Source organism: Pristiophorus japonicus, chromosome 10, assembly GCF_044704955.1.
Source record: "Pristiophorus japonicus isolate sPriJap1 chromosome 10, sPriJap1.hap1, whole genome shotgun sequence".
Classification (NCBI taxonomy): Eukaryota; Metazoa; Chordata; class Chondrichthyes; family Pristiophoridae; genus Pristiophorus; species Pristiophorus japonicus.
In genome coordinates, this window is record NC_091986.1 from 203674437 (window position 1) to 203688601 (window position 14165).

At 45.4% G+C, this 14165-nt stretch overlaps 1 protein-coding gene across 1 annotated transcript in view; it reads right to left on the reverse strand.

Annotated features, from left to right (window-relative positions):
- LOC139274665 (probable bifunctional dTTP/UTP pyrophosphatase/methyltransferase protein) overlaps positions 1–14165 on the reverse strand; it is a 44254-nt gene that overhangs the window by 22593 nt on the left and 7496 nt on the right. Inside the window, exons 3-4 of the mRNA XM_070891342.1 lie at positions 3633–3879; positions 245–363 (exon numbers count right to left, since the gene is read on the reverse strand). Coding sequence (XP_070747443.1) covers positions 245–363; positions 3633–3879 — 366 coding nt within the window. The remainder of the gene's footprint in view (positions 1–244; positions 364–3632; positions 3880–14165) is intronic.

Here is a 14165-nt window from a genome sequence, read left to right on the forward strand (position 1 = left end):
CCGAAGACGTGGAGGGAGCAGAGACCGGACCGGGAGCTGAAGAGGGGCCTCGGGGGCGGGGAGAAAGAGAGCGGGAGCTGAATGGGGTGAGGTGGGGCGGGGTGGGAGCCAGAGCAGGAGCTCAAGAGGAGGGAGGTCCAGTCCAATCTTCGTTGCCCCAGTGAGCCCATTCGGCCAGGGTTAGGGGCGGCGTGCTTCGGGCCCCTTCCACACAGCCTCGGGTGCCTGGAGCTACTGCACATACTCGCACACGTGCAGAGGTCGCGGCACTGTTTACAGCGCCAGGACTTGGCTCCGCCCCCTGCAGCTTGTGCTGCGCTGTGCCAAGGGCTTGAACGTTGCAGCAGCGGGGAGAATACCGAGCTAAGTTTTAGGCGCGGCTTTGAGTGCGAAAATCAGGTGTGGCTCGCGGGGCTGCGCCGTTCTCGGCGCGGCCCGAAACTTGACCCCACAATATTTACATTTACATTTGACCAGAAACTTAACTGGATGAGCCAGATAAATACTGTGGCTACAAAAGCGGTTCAGATGTTCGGTATTCTGCAGCGAGTGTGTCACCTCCTGACTCCCCAAAGCCTTTTCACCAACTACAAGGCACAAGTCAGGAGTGTGATGGAAAACGCTCCACTTGCCTGGATGAATGCAGCTCCAACAACACAAGAAGCTCGACACCATCTAGGATAAAGGAGCCTGCTTGATTGGCACCCCATCCACCACCTTCAACATTCACGTACTCCACCACCGGCACAATGTGACTGCAGTGTGTACCATCTACAAGGTATACTGCAGCAACTTGCCAAGGCTTCTTCGACATCACTCCTCCAGTTTTATTAATACAATAAGTGAATTATGCCCAAAACCACATGCGTTTGTGCTTTCCGCGATCTTTTGTGCTGGTTGAAGATTCAATTTGCCGGATCAGGCCCCACCCACAAAACTGGCCACGCCCCCAGGTTGACATAGCAAGTTTCAGCTGGTTCGGGAAGGCTCTTCAAATTACGCTAATTTTCATAGGTGCACAGGCACTAGCAGGCACGTTTTTGAACTTTTTCCATATCAAAAAATATTTAATCTACTAAGAAACTGACAAATGTACACCAATAAATTAGTAAATGGTTCACTATAGTTTTTTTTCAAGTAATTTTCAGTGAAAATCCTGTTTTCAGCAGCATTAAGAAAACTGGACCAGGTTACTACTCTTAAATACATCTTTAATGGAACGTAAAAACAATTATGTTCTATTACGTTGCCCAATTGCGATGGTTCATGGAAGATTTTACACATTATGCAAATTATTTTTATTGGAAACTTAAACTGTAACCTAACCAGCACAATTTCAAGAGCATTTTGAGCGCGATTTACTGATTGCGCCCAAAGTGGAAACTCTACCCCAATATCGATACAGAAATGTGCATTGCTGTGCATTATAAATGCTGCAATTAGCCGAGTGAGAAAGAAAATGGCAGCTTAAAGCAGTGTTGAAGAGTGATTTAATTGGTTCATCCTGTGTTAATTGCTGGTTCCAGGATCCTGGTTTTGAAAAGAAATTGAGCAATTTGATTCAGCAGCTTAATGGTGCTTGCGCAATGCTCCTGGTGGCTTTATCATCCGTCTATAGTTGTGCATTCAGCATGGTTACTTTAACGTGATCATTTTAGCCATCAATAGTCTGGTGACGTACACTATATGCAAAGCCCAAGTATGTGAGGTTATCCACTTTGGTGGCAAAACCAGGAAGGCAGAATATTATCTGAATGGCGGCAGATTAGGAAAAAGGGAGGTGCAGAGGCCTGGATGTCATGGTACATCAGTCATTGAAAGTTGGCAAGCAGGTACAAGCAGGTACAGCAGGCAGTGAAGAAAGCAAATGGCATGTCGGCCTTCAAAGCTAGAGGATTTGAGTATAGGAGCAAGGAGGTCTTACTGCAGTTGTACAGGGCCTTGGTGAGGCCACACCTGGAATATTGTGTTCAGTTTTGGTCTCCTAATCTGAGGAAGGACGTTCTTGCTATTGAGGGAGTGCAGCGAAGGTTCACCAGACTGATTCCCGGGATGGCAAGACTGACATAAGAAAGAAAGACTGGATCGACTGGGCTTGTATCCACTGGAGTTTAGAAGAATGAGAGGGGATCTCATAGAAACATATAAAATTCTGACAGGACTGGACAGGTTAGATGCAGGAAGAATGTTCCCTTTGCTGGGGAAGTCCAGAACCAGGGGTCACAGTCTAAGGATAAGGGGTAAGCTATTTAGGACCGAGATGGGGAGAAACTTCTTCATTCAGAGAGTTGTTAACCTGTGGAATTGTCTACCGCAGAAAGTTGTTGAGGCCAGTTCGTTAGATATATTAAAAAGGGAGTTAGATATGGCCCTTATGGCTAAAGGGATCAAGGGGTATGGAGAGAAAGCAGGAAAGGGGTACTGAGGTTGAAATGATCAGCCATAATCTTATTGAATGGTGGTGCAGGCTCAAAGGACCGGATGGCCTACTCCTGCACCTATTTTCTATGATTCTAAGTATATAGATTTAGACAATCTTTTTAAAATTTGTCACAAGGTGAACATCACAGGCTACTGTAGCTCCTTATCCCAGCGTATTCCTTCAATCTGGCACTGAAAGGAAATCGCAATATTTATCTGAGTTAGATTCCCATTTTTAGTCTGATTGTATTGATACATTACTTATTATTCCCAGTATGTTTTACAACTTTATATACTTTTTTTCCCTTTAGCACTGATCATGTACGCAGCGTGTAACTTGCCACTTTTCCAATTTTAAGATGGTTATTTCAGTTATTTGCTATTTTATATTTCAGCATCATTTTTCTTCTGAAGTAACCCTTGCAGAGCCAGCCATGTCGAGTAGAGCCAGCCATTCGACCATCCCCGAACTGGTGCATCATCACAAGGCGCCCAGGCCCTGAAACTACACCATGCATCATAGAATCAGAGACATTTACGGCACAGAAGGAGGCCATTCGGCCCATCAATTCTGTGCCAGCCGAAGAAGAGCTATCCAAGTTAATCCCACTGTCCAGCTCTTGGTCGGTAGCCCTGTAGTAGGTTACAGCACTTCAAATGCATATCCAAGTACTTTTCAAATGCGATGAGGGTTTCTACCTCTACCACCCTTTCAGGCAGTTAGTTCCAGACCCTGATCACCCTCTGGGAGAAAACATTTCTCCTCAAATCCCCGCTAATCTTGCTACCAATTACTTTAAATCCATGCCCCCAGGTTATTGATCTCTCTGCGTTATCTAGGCTCCTCATAATTTTAAACACTTCAATAAATCTTCCCTTCAGCCTCCTGTTCCAAAGAAATCAACCCCAGCCTATCCAACCTTTCCTCATAGCTAAAATTCTCCAGTCCTGGCAACATCCTAGTAAATCTCCTTTGTACCCTCTCTAGTGTAGTCACATTTTTCCTGTAATGTGGTGACCAGAACTGCACGCCGTACTCTAGCTGTGGCCTAACGAGTGCTTTAAACAGTTCAAGCATAACCTTCCTGCTCTTGTATTCTATACATGAGATACTGACCCTTGGTCCAAAATTTCTCTCTCTGCTGTTTCAGTAGAGGTATTAAACCATTTGTTTGAAAGCACTCATGTTAATTTCCCATTGAAAAAATTACAGGGCCCCATTGTAAAATAATTTCCACACAACAATGATATTGGTACTCCCACATAGGGGAAGCGGGCAATTGCAGGACTTTTGGTACACAATTTGATCAGCTTTTTATTACAAACCAAGTGCATCCTTCTCGCCACCTCGAGGGCTTTTTCCTTTGCAGTTGCTTTTGCGTAATCGTATGGCATTTTAAAGGCGGACTTGTCAAGTGTCTCCTTAAACCATGAAGGCACCACTTCAAACCTAAGACCCTGCAAGAAGAAGAAAAAAAATCAAGTTAGAAAACCGAGAAAAATAAGCAAAACAAAATGCTATCAGGGCTGATAGAATTAAATTATGAGTGCTTTAAACAGTTCAAGCATAACCTTCAAACAAATGGTTTAATACCTCTACTGAAACAGCAGAGAGAGAAATTTTGGACCAAGGGTCAGTATCTCATGTATAGAATACAAGAGCAGGAAGGTTGTATAGTCTCGGCTTGTATTCCCTTGAGTATAGAAGATTAAGGGGTGATCCAATTGAGGTGTTTAAGATGATTAAAGGAGTTGATGAGAGCGAGAGAGAGAGAGAGAGAGAGAGAGAGAGAGAGAGAAAGAGAGGAACTATTTCCTCTGGTGGAGGAATCCAGAATGGGAGGGGGAGGGGGAGGGGGGAGGGGGTATAAGCTTAAAATGAGAGCTAAACAGTTCAGTGGTGAGGTCAGGAAGCAGTTTTTCCACACAAAGGGCAGTAGAGATCTGGAACTCTCAAAAAGCTGTTGAGGCTAGGTTAATTAAAGATTTCAAAACTGAGATTGAGATTTTGTTAGGCAAGGATATTAGGGGCTCAATTTTCTGCCGTTTTTTTGCCGTGCGCCGTTTTTTTGGCATAAATTAAAATATCCAAGTTTCCCCAAAGTTTCTGTGCTCAGTCAGTTACGATTTTTTTAGGTTCGTTTTTTTTTGCACCATAGGGGGTAACCTGATGTCTGCGCCAGTTTTACACATTTAAGCCAGTTTGGCCAACTCACATTTTTCCTAGGACGGCGTATGTGACCACTCCAAAAAAACCTTCTGGGCACTTAAGAAAAACCAGCACACATTAAAATATCGGCGCAGAAAGACGCCATTTTTTTTCGGCGAAGTTTTGGAGGGAGACAAGACGACAAAGAATATGCACCATGAATCTTAATTTTTTCAAAGTCAAAAGGGAGAAAAAGGAAGTCTAATGCAATTCTTCAATTTTTGATTTTTATTTGCCAAAGTACCACGCCTCACTGGGCTCGAGGGTGCGAGCGTCGGCTGGCAGAATCGCTCGGACACAGGGGCTCGGCTTCAACAGAAGCCCGAGGTGGGGTGGAAGCCGAACGGAAGGGATGAGAACCCTTAAGCTATATAGCAACTTCAAAAGAAGCCCAGGAGTGGGGGGGGGGGGGGGACTGTGGATGGACGCCGAGCCAGTGTTCGGGTGAGGGAACAATTCTGCCGGCCGACCCTCGAGCCTGGTGAGGAGACGTTCGGTCGATGGTGGGGTGGTACTTTGAAAAAAATCGAAAAATTACAGAATTGCATTAGACTTTGTTTATTTATTGAATGCCTCGCTTCCCATTCTAAGCAAGCCTATTGCGCCTGCGCAGACCAGGGTGTGGTCCATACTAAGGCATCCACCTTGGAGAGAGAGGGAGAGGAAAGAAGATATGAGTGCTTTGTCCTGTTGTTTTGAGCTTCTTGCAAAGCTACAATTAAATGAGGGCAATATTGACAATGCCATACCTCGTGCAAGACTTCCGCATGATGATGCTGCGGAGAAGATTGATTACACATCATCAAGTGAGGAACCTCAGAACAAGTAGGATGATGGGCAGGAGGCCTTACCTACATCAGGTATATCGAGACAGGCATTCATACCTGCACCTGAGTGATGCAGACTGTGTGAGAAGGCTGCGTTTCTGCAAAGAAGTTGTAACTGAGATCTGAGAGTTAATAAAAGCAGACCTGCAACCTAGAAGTATCAGGAGACCTGCTTTGTAATTTGAAATAAAGGTTACAGCTGCACTTTCACTTTATGCATCTGGATCATTCCAGGCCACAACTGGAAATGTGTGCTCCATTTCTCAACATGCAACACATATCTGCATTCGGCAGGTGACTGCTGCACTATATACCCGGAGGAATGACTAAAGTTCCCCATGACCGCCCAGGCAATGCGTGACAGGGCTGTGGACTTCTCCAAGATTGCTGGCTTCCCAAAGGTACAGGATTGCATTGATTGTACCCACATTGCCTTGCGAGCACCTTTGGAGGATTCAGAGATGTACAGGAACAGAAAAGGCTTCCACTCCGAGAATGTGCAGTTCGTGTGTGACGACATGCATCTCATCATGTCAGTTGATGCGAGATACCCTACACGCACCCATGATGCGTTCATCCTATGCGAGAGCGCTATATCTACCATGTTTCAGCAGCAGCCAGAAGGGCAGAGCTGGCTGCTGGGAGACAAAGGGTACGGCCTCGCCACCTGTCTCATGACGCCCCACGCGTAACTCGGACGGAAGCTGACCATCAATACAACATGTTGCACATTGCGACGCGCAGCATCATAGAGAGGACCATTGGCATCTTGAAACAGCATTTATGATGCCTGGACCATTCCGGAAGCTACTTGCAATACTCCCCTGAGATTGTCGGTCAGTTCACTGTTGTGTGCTGCATGCTGGGTAACTTAGCCATCATGAGGCAGCAGCAGCTGGTAGTAGAAGACCCACCTGAGGTGAGAGTGGCTGATGATGAGGAGGAAGATGCAGATGACGAGGAGGATGAGGAAGCCATGCAACTACCTGAACCCGGAGTACGACGGCGGAGGGAGGGAGGGCCATCATGCCCCTTTAACGATTGCTCGAGCCTTGCGTCAGCAGCTCATCCGTGAACACTTTGCTGCCTGAAGGCTCAGCGGCAATAATTCCAAATTGACCATGTTAACTGTTTGGACCTGTTCCGTAATGTTGTGTTGTGTTAATGGAACAAATAATGTAATGATTCAGTTATAATTTAAAATATATTTTATTACAAAGTTTAACATTCTTGTATCAAACTTTAAAGTTTTCAGTGAAGATCACCTACAAACTTTTAAACTTGTAAATTTACATCACTTACAAAAAGCTTTTAATTTGAGAACAGTTACTACAGTAACAGCAATAATAACAGCAGCAGCAGCAAAGAAAGGCTGCACCCATCTCTCCTCTACTTTATTCTAAGGCCGCCTGCTGCACTTGGTCTTGGTGACTGCCCGCAGTCGGTGGCTCACCGTTTCTCGGGTTGGTACCAAGCTTATTCTTTCGAGCATCTCGGGTAATGCACACTTCTTGATGGGGGGACGTGGGCAGGCGATAATGTGGAAGGCCCGGCTTGGGTTTCTTCAGAGGCTGGGGTCTGGGGATTGGAGTGGGAGTGGCAGTTGATTCCGTCAATGGCCGTGGGATCTGGACATGTTCCCTTATTGCAGCAGCTAACTCCGACATCCCCCCCCCCCCCCCCCCCCCACCTCATGTGCCTGGACAGCGTTCCCATTTCTCGTCAGAGTGTTGTTCATTCTCCCAACAGTCCTGATACCTCATCACCCACCCCACCGATGGTGTCCAGGAGTGATTGCACAAGGTCAAAAGCTCTCCGCACTCATTGCCATCATCTGGACTACATCTGTTACATCCTGCATCTCAGGAGAGCGCTGTCGACCTCTCCTTCCCCTCATCACCCTCGGTGTGGCTCGCTGCATCCAACTGAGACCCGCAGTCTCGGACGGTGGGGCCCTGGGTGTGCCTTGCTGGAACCCGCAGTCTCGGACTGTGTGAAACCAGGAAATGTCCCAACACTCGTATCACTCAGGAAAGGGGTTGGCACCTCAATGGGCGGCACCAGCACCTCCTCCAGAGTGAGTACAACAGTGGGGGCTTCAGCCCCTCCCTCCCCCTCCTACTCTTAGTCTGGAAGGTGGGATTGGAAGATGTTCTCCTCTTCAGGCTCGACTGCGTCTGAATCTTCTTTTGCATCGGCTTCAGCCTGATCAGGGTTGGCCTCAAGTTCTGCAGAACAGAACAGAAAAGTGGTTAGCAGCAGAGGAGGGGGCAGGGTGGGTGGCATGAGTAGGCTCACACAGCGCAGGCAGCAGGCTCATTTGAAGGATCACGATGAATGATAGCACATTGCATCAACTGAAGCGTAGCTGACGGAGACATCCCCACGAACCGAAGCGTGGCTAGCCCGTGCAGTACTTAACTTTTAGCAACGCCAGAATGTGGAATTTGCAAGACTTACCCTCTCCCTCGAGTGTGGGCCCAGCTTGTGCAGTGATGGTTGCTTTTCTGCAGGCAGGACCCATCAAAGCAGCGACCCTGTCTTCCAAGGGTGTCAGTGGGTGCAGATTTGCCGGGCCTCCTCCTGTTCGAGTTCTCTCTCTTTTGTTATGGGCCACCTTCCTCTGCAAAGATGAAAATATAACTTTTTAAGAGAGGGTGTCTTTCTGCTGGGCGGGACATACAGATGGTCACATTTACAATTGCAATTCTAGTGAATAAATGAAAATATCACTTACACTAACTACTTGACCAAGCTCCTGCCACTTCTTTTTGCACTGACCTCCAGACCTCGGGGTGGTCCCCATTGCACAGTAATCTTCTGCAAGTTGGTTCCAGCGTATCTTCATTTCTTTTGGTGAAACCTTTGTGTGACCTCTGCTGGTATCCAGCTCGTGTCATCTGGAGTCAATTACAGTAACTAGTGCCTCCACTTCCTTGTGAGGAATTCTTGTTCCTTGAGCCGCATTGCACATTGCAGCAACGATTTTTTCCACTAAGAGTTAAAGTTCTCACACAATTCTCACACACAACAGGCTCTTTACAATTGGCCGAATACAGACCGGAAGGTGTACTGGGCATGTGCGCCCACAGCAGTCACGCAAAAAACATCAGTTTTTTCCCCCCCGCGCATGCGCAGAAGAGAATGAGCATCCTTTTTCAGCGCAGACATTAGGCTAAAGCTAAAGGACAGGCTGCGCGGCGCCAATTAAAAAAATTAGAACGGGGAAACTTTCAAGCTATTTTTTTGGCGTACTCAGGGCCAAAAAAGGAGAGCATAACTCTTGAAATATACCAAAAAAATGTCAATGGGAAAACTGAGCCCTAAATGTTACAGAACCAAGGCGGTAAATGGAGTTAAGATATAGATCGGCGTACATTTAATTGAATGGCGGAGAGGGGCTGAATGGCCTCCTCCTGTTTCCGACTTCTAATAACTCTTTACATATCATGATCAAACTTACTGTAGACACTGTTGGGCTGCATAGGCTCTTGCTGAGGCTACTTGGTTTTAACACTAAAGGCATCTAAGATTAACAATGTTGTGTCCATAGAAATAACCCAGTCAGTCTCCAGGTCTTTGCCATTTGATAGGCTGAAAAGCTATCCTTTGATACAACTGGCAATTTTCAATTTGATGTAAAGTTGTTCCCAACTTCAAAACAGACATTTGGGAGCAGGAGTGAGGATAGTGAGATTTGAATTAGGAAACTAGTGAAAGAAAGACAGACTTGGATTTATATAGCGTCTTTCATGACCACCGGACGTCTCAAAGCGTTTTATAGCCAATTAAGTACTTTTGGAGTATAGTCACTGTTGTAATGTAGGAAACGCGGCAGCCAATTTGCACACTGCAAGCTCCCACAAACAGCAACGTGATAATGGCCAGATAATCTGTTTTTTTTTTGTTATGTTGATTGAGGGATAAATATTGGCCAGGACACTGGGGATAACTCCCCTGCTCTTCTTCAAAATAGTGCCATGGGATCTTTTACGCCCAATTGAGGGGAATAAGTTAGAACAAGTTTCATAAACTACTTGTGAAAAAAGTCAAATTAAAGTTAAAGTTAAAGTTACAGGACCGAGAGGAGAAAAAATAGGATAACTGATTAAAATAAAATCTTTTATGTAGTGGTTTAATGTTCAAATTACATAAAGTTACTGTTTACTGTAATTTTTGTAATTATTTGTTCGTTAGATCTGGACAATGCTGGCAAGGCCATGTTTGTTGCCTATCTCTAATAGCCCTGTAGGTGGTTGCAATACTAAAGCCCTTATAGGGGAATAATTTCAGAATAAGGGCCGCCCATTTAGAACTGAGATGAGGAAGAATTTCTTCTCTCAGAGGGTCGTAAATCTGTGGAAGTCTCTGTCCCAGAGAGCAGTGGAGACTGGGTCATTGAGTATATTTAAGGTGGAGATTTTTGAACGATAAGGGAGTGAAGGGTTATGGTGCAGGCAGGGAAGTGGGGCCGAGTCCATGATCAAATCAGCTATGATCTTATTAAATGTCGGAGCAGGCTCAAGGGGCCAAATGGCTGACTCCTGCTCCTATTTCTTATTTCTTCTATAGCATGGTGCTCCCACGAGCTACAGAATTCGAGGATTTTGACCCAGCAATGAAGTAAAATAGCAAAGTAGGAATTCAGTGCTATGAAAAATGTGAATTGTCAGATAAGTTGAATCTAGTTTAAATTAAAGAGACTATCCCTAATATGATCAGATTAATTATTGTGCTTTTTTTCCCTAACGTCACTGTCTAAGAACATAAATAGCAGCAGGAGTAAGCCATTTGGTCCTTCGAGCCTGCTCCGCCATTCAATGAGATCATGGCTGATCTTCTACCTCAACTCCACCTTTCCTGCACTATCCCCATATCTCTTAGTTCCCAAAAATGTATCGACCTGTCTTGAATATACACAACGACTGAGCATCCACAGCTCTCTGATGTAGAGAATTCCGAAGATTCACCACCCTGTGAAGAAATTTCTCAATTCTAATGTTATGCAAGTGTAACATTTGCCAGCCCAGGGAAAAAGGAGACAGGTTCTATCGAGGGATTTTACCTCAAATGATGAACCTGTCTTTTAACTTCCCAGATGCTGCCTAGCTGACAAGAGTATTTCTGGCATTTCCCATTTTATTTGTGTCCCATAATCTGCCAGTAGTCTAAGGGTTAAATGTTTGTGTACAAATTAATACAGATTCTGGCATGAAACATTCTTACTCATTTTAACATTCTTTTCAGTGCAGTGCTGCAGTATGGAGTCACTGTCCTAAGAAATCAGGAACCGCTGACCCCTTAAGATCGTTGCACTCCCTCTAATGGTATAAAATGGCACTCTTGTTTTTTAATCAATGAACATCAATAGAAAAACTTGCATTTATATAGCGCCTTTCACTACCACCGGACATCCCAAAACCTTTTTTATGCCAATGAAGTAGTTTTGGAGTGTAGTCAGTGTTGTAATGTAGGAAACATGGCAGCCAATTTGCACACAATGTCCCACAAACAGCAATGTGATAATGATCAGATAATCTGTTTTCAGCGATTGAGGAATAAATATTGGCCACGACACTGGGAAGAACTCCCCTGCTCTTCTTCAAAATAGTGTCATGGGATCTTTTACATCTACCTGAGCGAGCAGACGGGCCTCGGTTTAATGTCTTAGAAAGACGGCACCTCAGCACTGCATTAGAGTGTCAGCCAAGATTTTTGTGCTCACGTGTCTGGAGTGGGACTTGAGCCCACAACCTTCTGACTCAGAGGCGAGAGCGCGCTACCCACTGAGCCACGGCTGACACACTGATAGGGATGCAAGGGAGAAGTGGAGAAGATAACTCATTATAAGGCACTCTCGTCATCTGGCTTCAAGAAAAGTATACTACAACAATCTGCTGCACCACCACCACATCCCGAAGAGGCACTCAGATAACAGGAGCAATAGGTCTGCCCCTAACTAGCTCCATACAAAATGCCACATTAGTATTAAATTTTCATTGATACCATCAAGATTATGAAGGATCCCAGCTTGTGGTACAATGTGGGAATCTCCGTCTATTATTAGTGCTTTGATTTCCCCCCTAGTGTACTAGTGAGCCACGACACTCTATGATCGCCCACGCGCCCCCTCCCCCCTCCAAAGCAAGACACAGCAGGTCTAATGGTGTTAACACTCACTCTCTCCATGGGTACAGACCATAACTTGTGTACATTTTCCAGCATTGGTCAAATGTACTTCAGTCGCCCATAAATCCAGACTTTCGTTCGGATAATTCACTATTCCAATGAGCCTTCACAGAAACAATTCTGATCACCAAGTGTCACTGCTACACCTCAAAACATCCCAATCCAAGGTTGCTCCCTCCTCTCCCTATGGCATTAATTACATAGCATATACAGCACAGAAACAGGCAATTTGACCCAACTAGTCTGTGCTGATGTTCGAGTCTCCTCCTGTTCCATCTCCCTCATCGCAGCCTTTCAGCATATCTTTCTATTCCCTTTTTTCTCATGTACTCATCTAGTTTTCTGTTGAAACCATCTAAGCTATTGGCCTCAATCATTTCCTGTGGTAGCAAGTACCAAATTCTAATCACTTTGAGTAAAGCAATTTCTCCTTATTTCCCTATTGGATTTATTTGTAACTAGCTTGTATTTATGGCACCTAATTGGATTCTCCCACAAGTGCATCTACCTTTCCAACCCTACACAATAAATGGTAGGACACAGAGAAGTGTAGAGGAACAGAGGGATCTTGGAGTGCATGTTCACAGATCCCTGAACAGGACAGGTAGATAAGGTGGTTAAGAAGACATACGGGATACTTGCATTTATCAGCTGAGGCATTGAATATAAGAGCAGGGAAGTTATGCTTGAACTGTATAAAACACTAGTTAGGCCACAGCTAGAGTACTGCGTGCAGTTCTGGTCACCCCATTATAGGAAAGGTGTGATTGCACTAGAGAAGGTGCAGAGGAGATTTACGAGGATGTTGCCTGGACGAGAATTTTAGCTATGAGGAAAGATTGGATAGGCTGGGGTTGTTTTCTTTGGAACAGAGGAGGTTGAGGGGAGACCTGATTGAGGTGTATAAAATTATGAGGGGCCTCGATAGAGTGGATAGGAAGGACCTATTTCCCTTAGCAGAGGGATCAACAACCAGGGGCCATAGATTTAAAGTAATTGGTAGGATGTTTAATGGGAATTTGAGGGGAAATATTTTCACCCAGAATGTGGTGGGGGTCTGGAACTTACTGCCTGAAAGGGTGGTAGAGGCAGAAACCCTCACTACATTTAAAAAGTACTTGGACATGCACTTGAAGTGCCGCAACCTGCAGGGTTACGGACCCTAGAACTGGAAAGTGGGATTTGGCTGGATAGCGCTTTGTCAGCTGGCACGGAGACAATGGACTAAATGGCCTCTTTCTGTGCTGTAAATTTCTAAGATTCTATGAACCCGTTCATCATTTTAACCACTTCTATCAGGGCATCTCCAAATGTTCTCTTTTCTAAAGAAAAAAGGCCCAACCTGTTCAATCTTTCCCGATAGCTACAATCTCTCAGTTCTGGTACCATCCTTGTAAATCTTTTTTGCGCTTTCTCCAGTGCTTGTATGTCCTTTTTTAATCCCTAGATCCCTTTGCTCTTCTACCCCATTCAGTTTCTTACTTTCTGAAGTGTAGGTAGAGTTTCTATTTTTTCTACCAAAGTGCATCACCTCGCATCTATCCATATTACAGTTCATTTGTCACTTAACTGCCCAGTCTGCAAGTTTTCTAATGTCTTCTTATATTAAGTTGCATTCTTCCTCAATGTTAGCTATATCCCCCAGTTTGGCATCATCTGCAAATTTTGATATTGAGTTACTTGTTCCCAAGTCCAAATCATCAATGTAAATTATGAAATACAGTGATCCCAGCAGTGATCCTTGTAGGATCCTACTTCCCACCTTCCTCCAATCTGAGAGCTCAATTTTGGCCACTAGAGATTTCTGGCGTGCTTACCAGAGGTGCGCCAGTTTTCCAGGCGTGGAAGTGCGACAAAAATCTTTGGGCCGATTTTGGCCGCTGTCCCGGGTCTTCTAGTTACTGGCGTGGCGTGGCGACTGGGTCTGTGGGCGGAGCCAGGGTCCTGCGCTGGAAACAGTGCCGGGACGCTGGACATGCGCAGAAGGATCGGGATTACCGTGATCGCCCTTGCACAGTCGAATCAGGTCAGTGGATGAGTGAGAGAGCTGCAGTTTCAACTGATCGCGCATGCGCAGTAGAATTGGACTGCCGTTAGTGGAGAAGTTAGGAAAAATCAGTAAGCACAACAATAATCGCTGCCCACCCCTACTCCCCAGACAGAGTCAAAAAGCAACATTGCAGCTTATTGTTTATCAGATCCAGCGGGTCTTCTGTTTTGTATTAGAGAATTGAGTCGTCCTCCCTTCAGCCTCCCGATAGTTTGCCGCGTTTCTGCCCAGCCCAGCCTCTCCTCCCCCACCCCTTCCCTTCCCTTCAGCCTCCCGATGCGTCTTTGCCAGCCGCCCCTTTTCCAGGTCGAAGGGCCTCCCGTACCGGCCGGCCCGCTGCCTTCCCCGGCCAAGTTCAATTCAAGGTAGGATTTACTCCAATTATTTATTTGTTATTCAATTGTTTATTTTTATTGAGTTATTTCAATTTTTTTTTGCAATGTTTGGTGCTTGGTGCTTGGATGCAGGT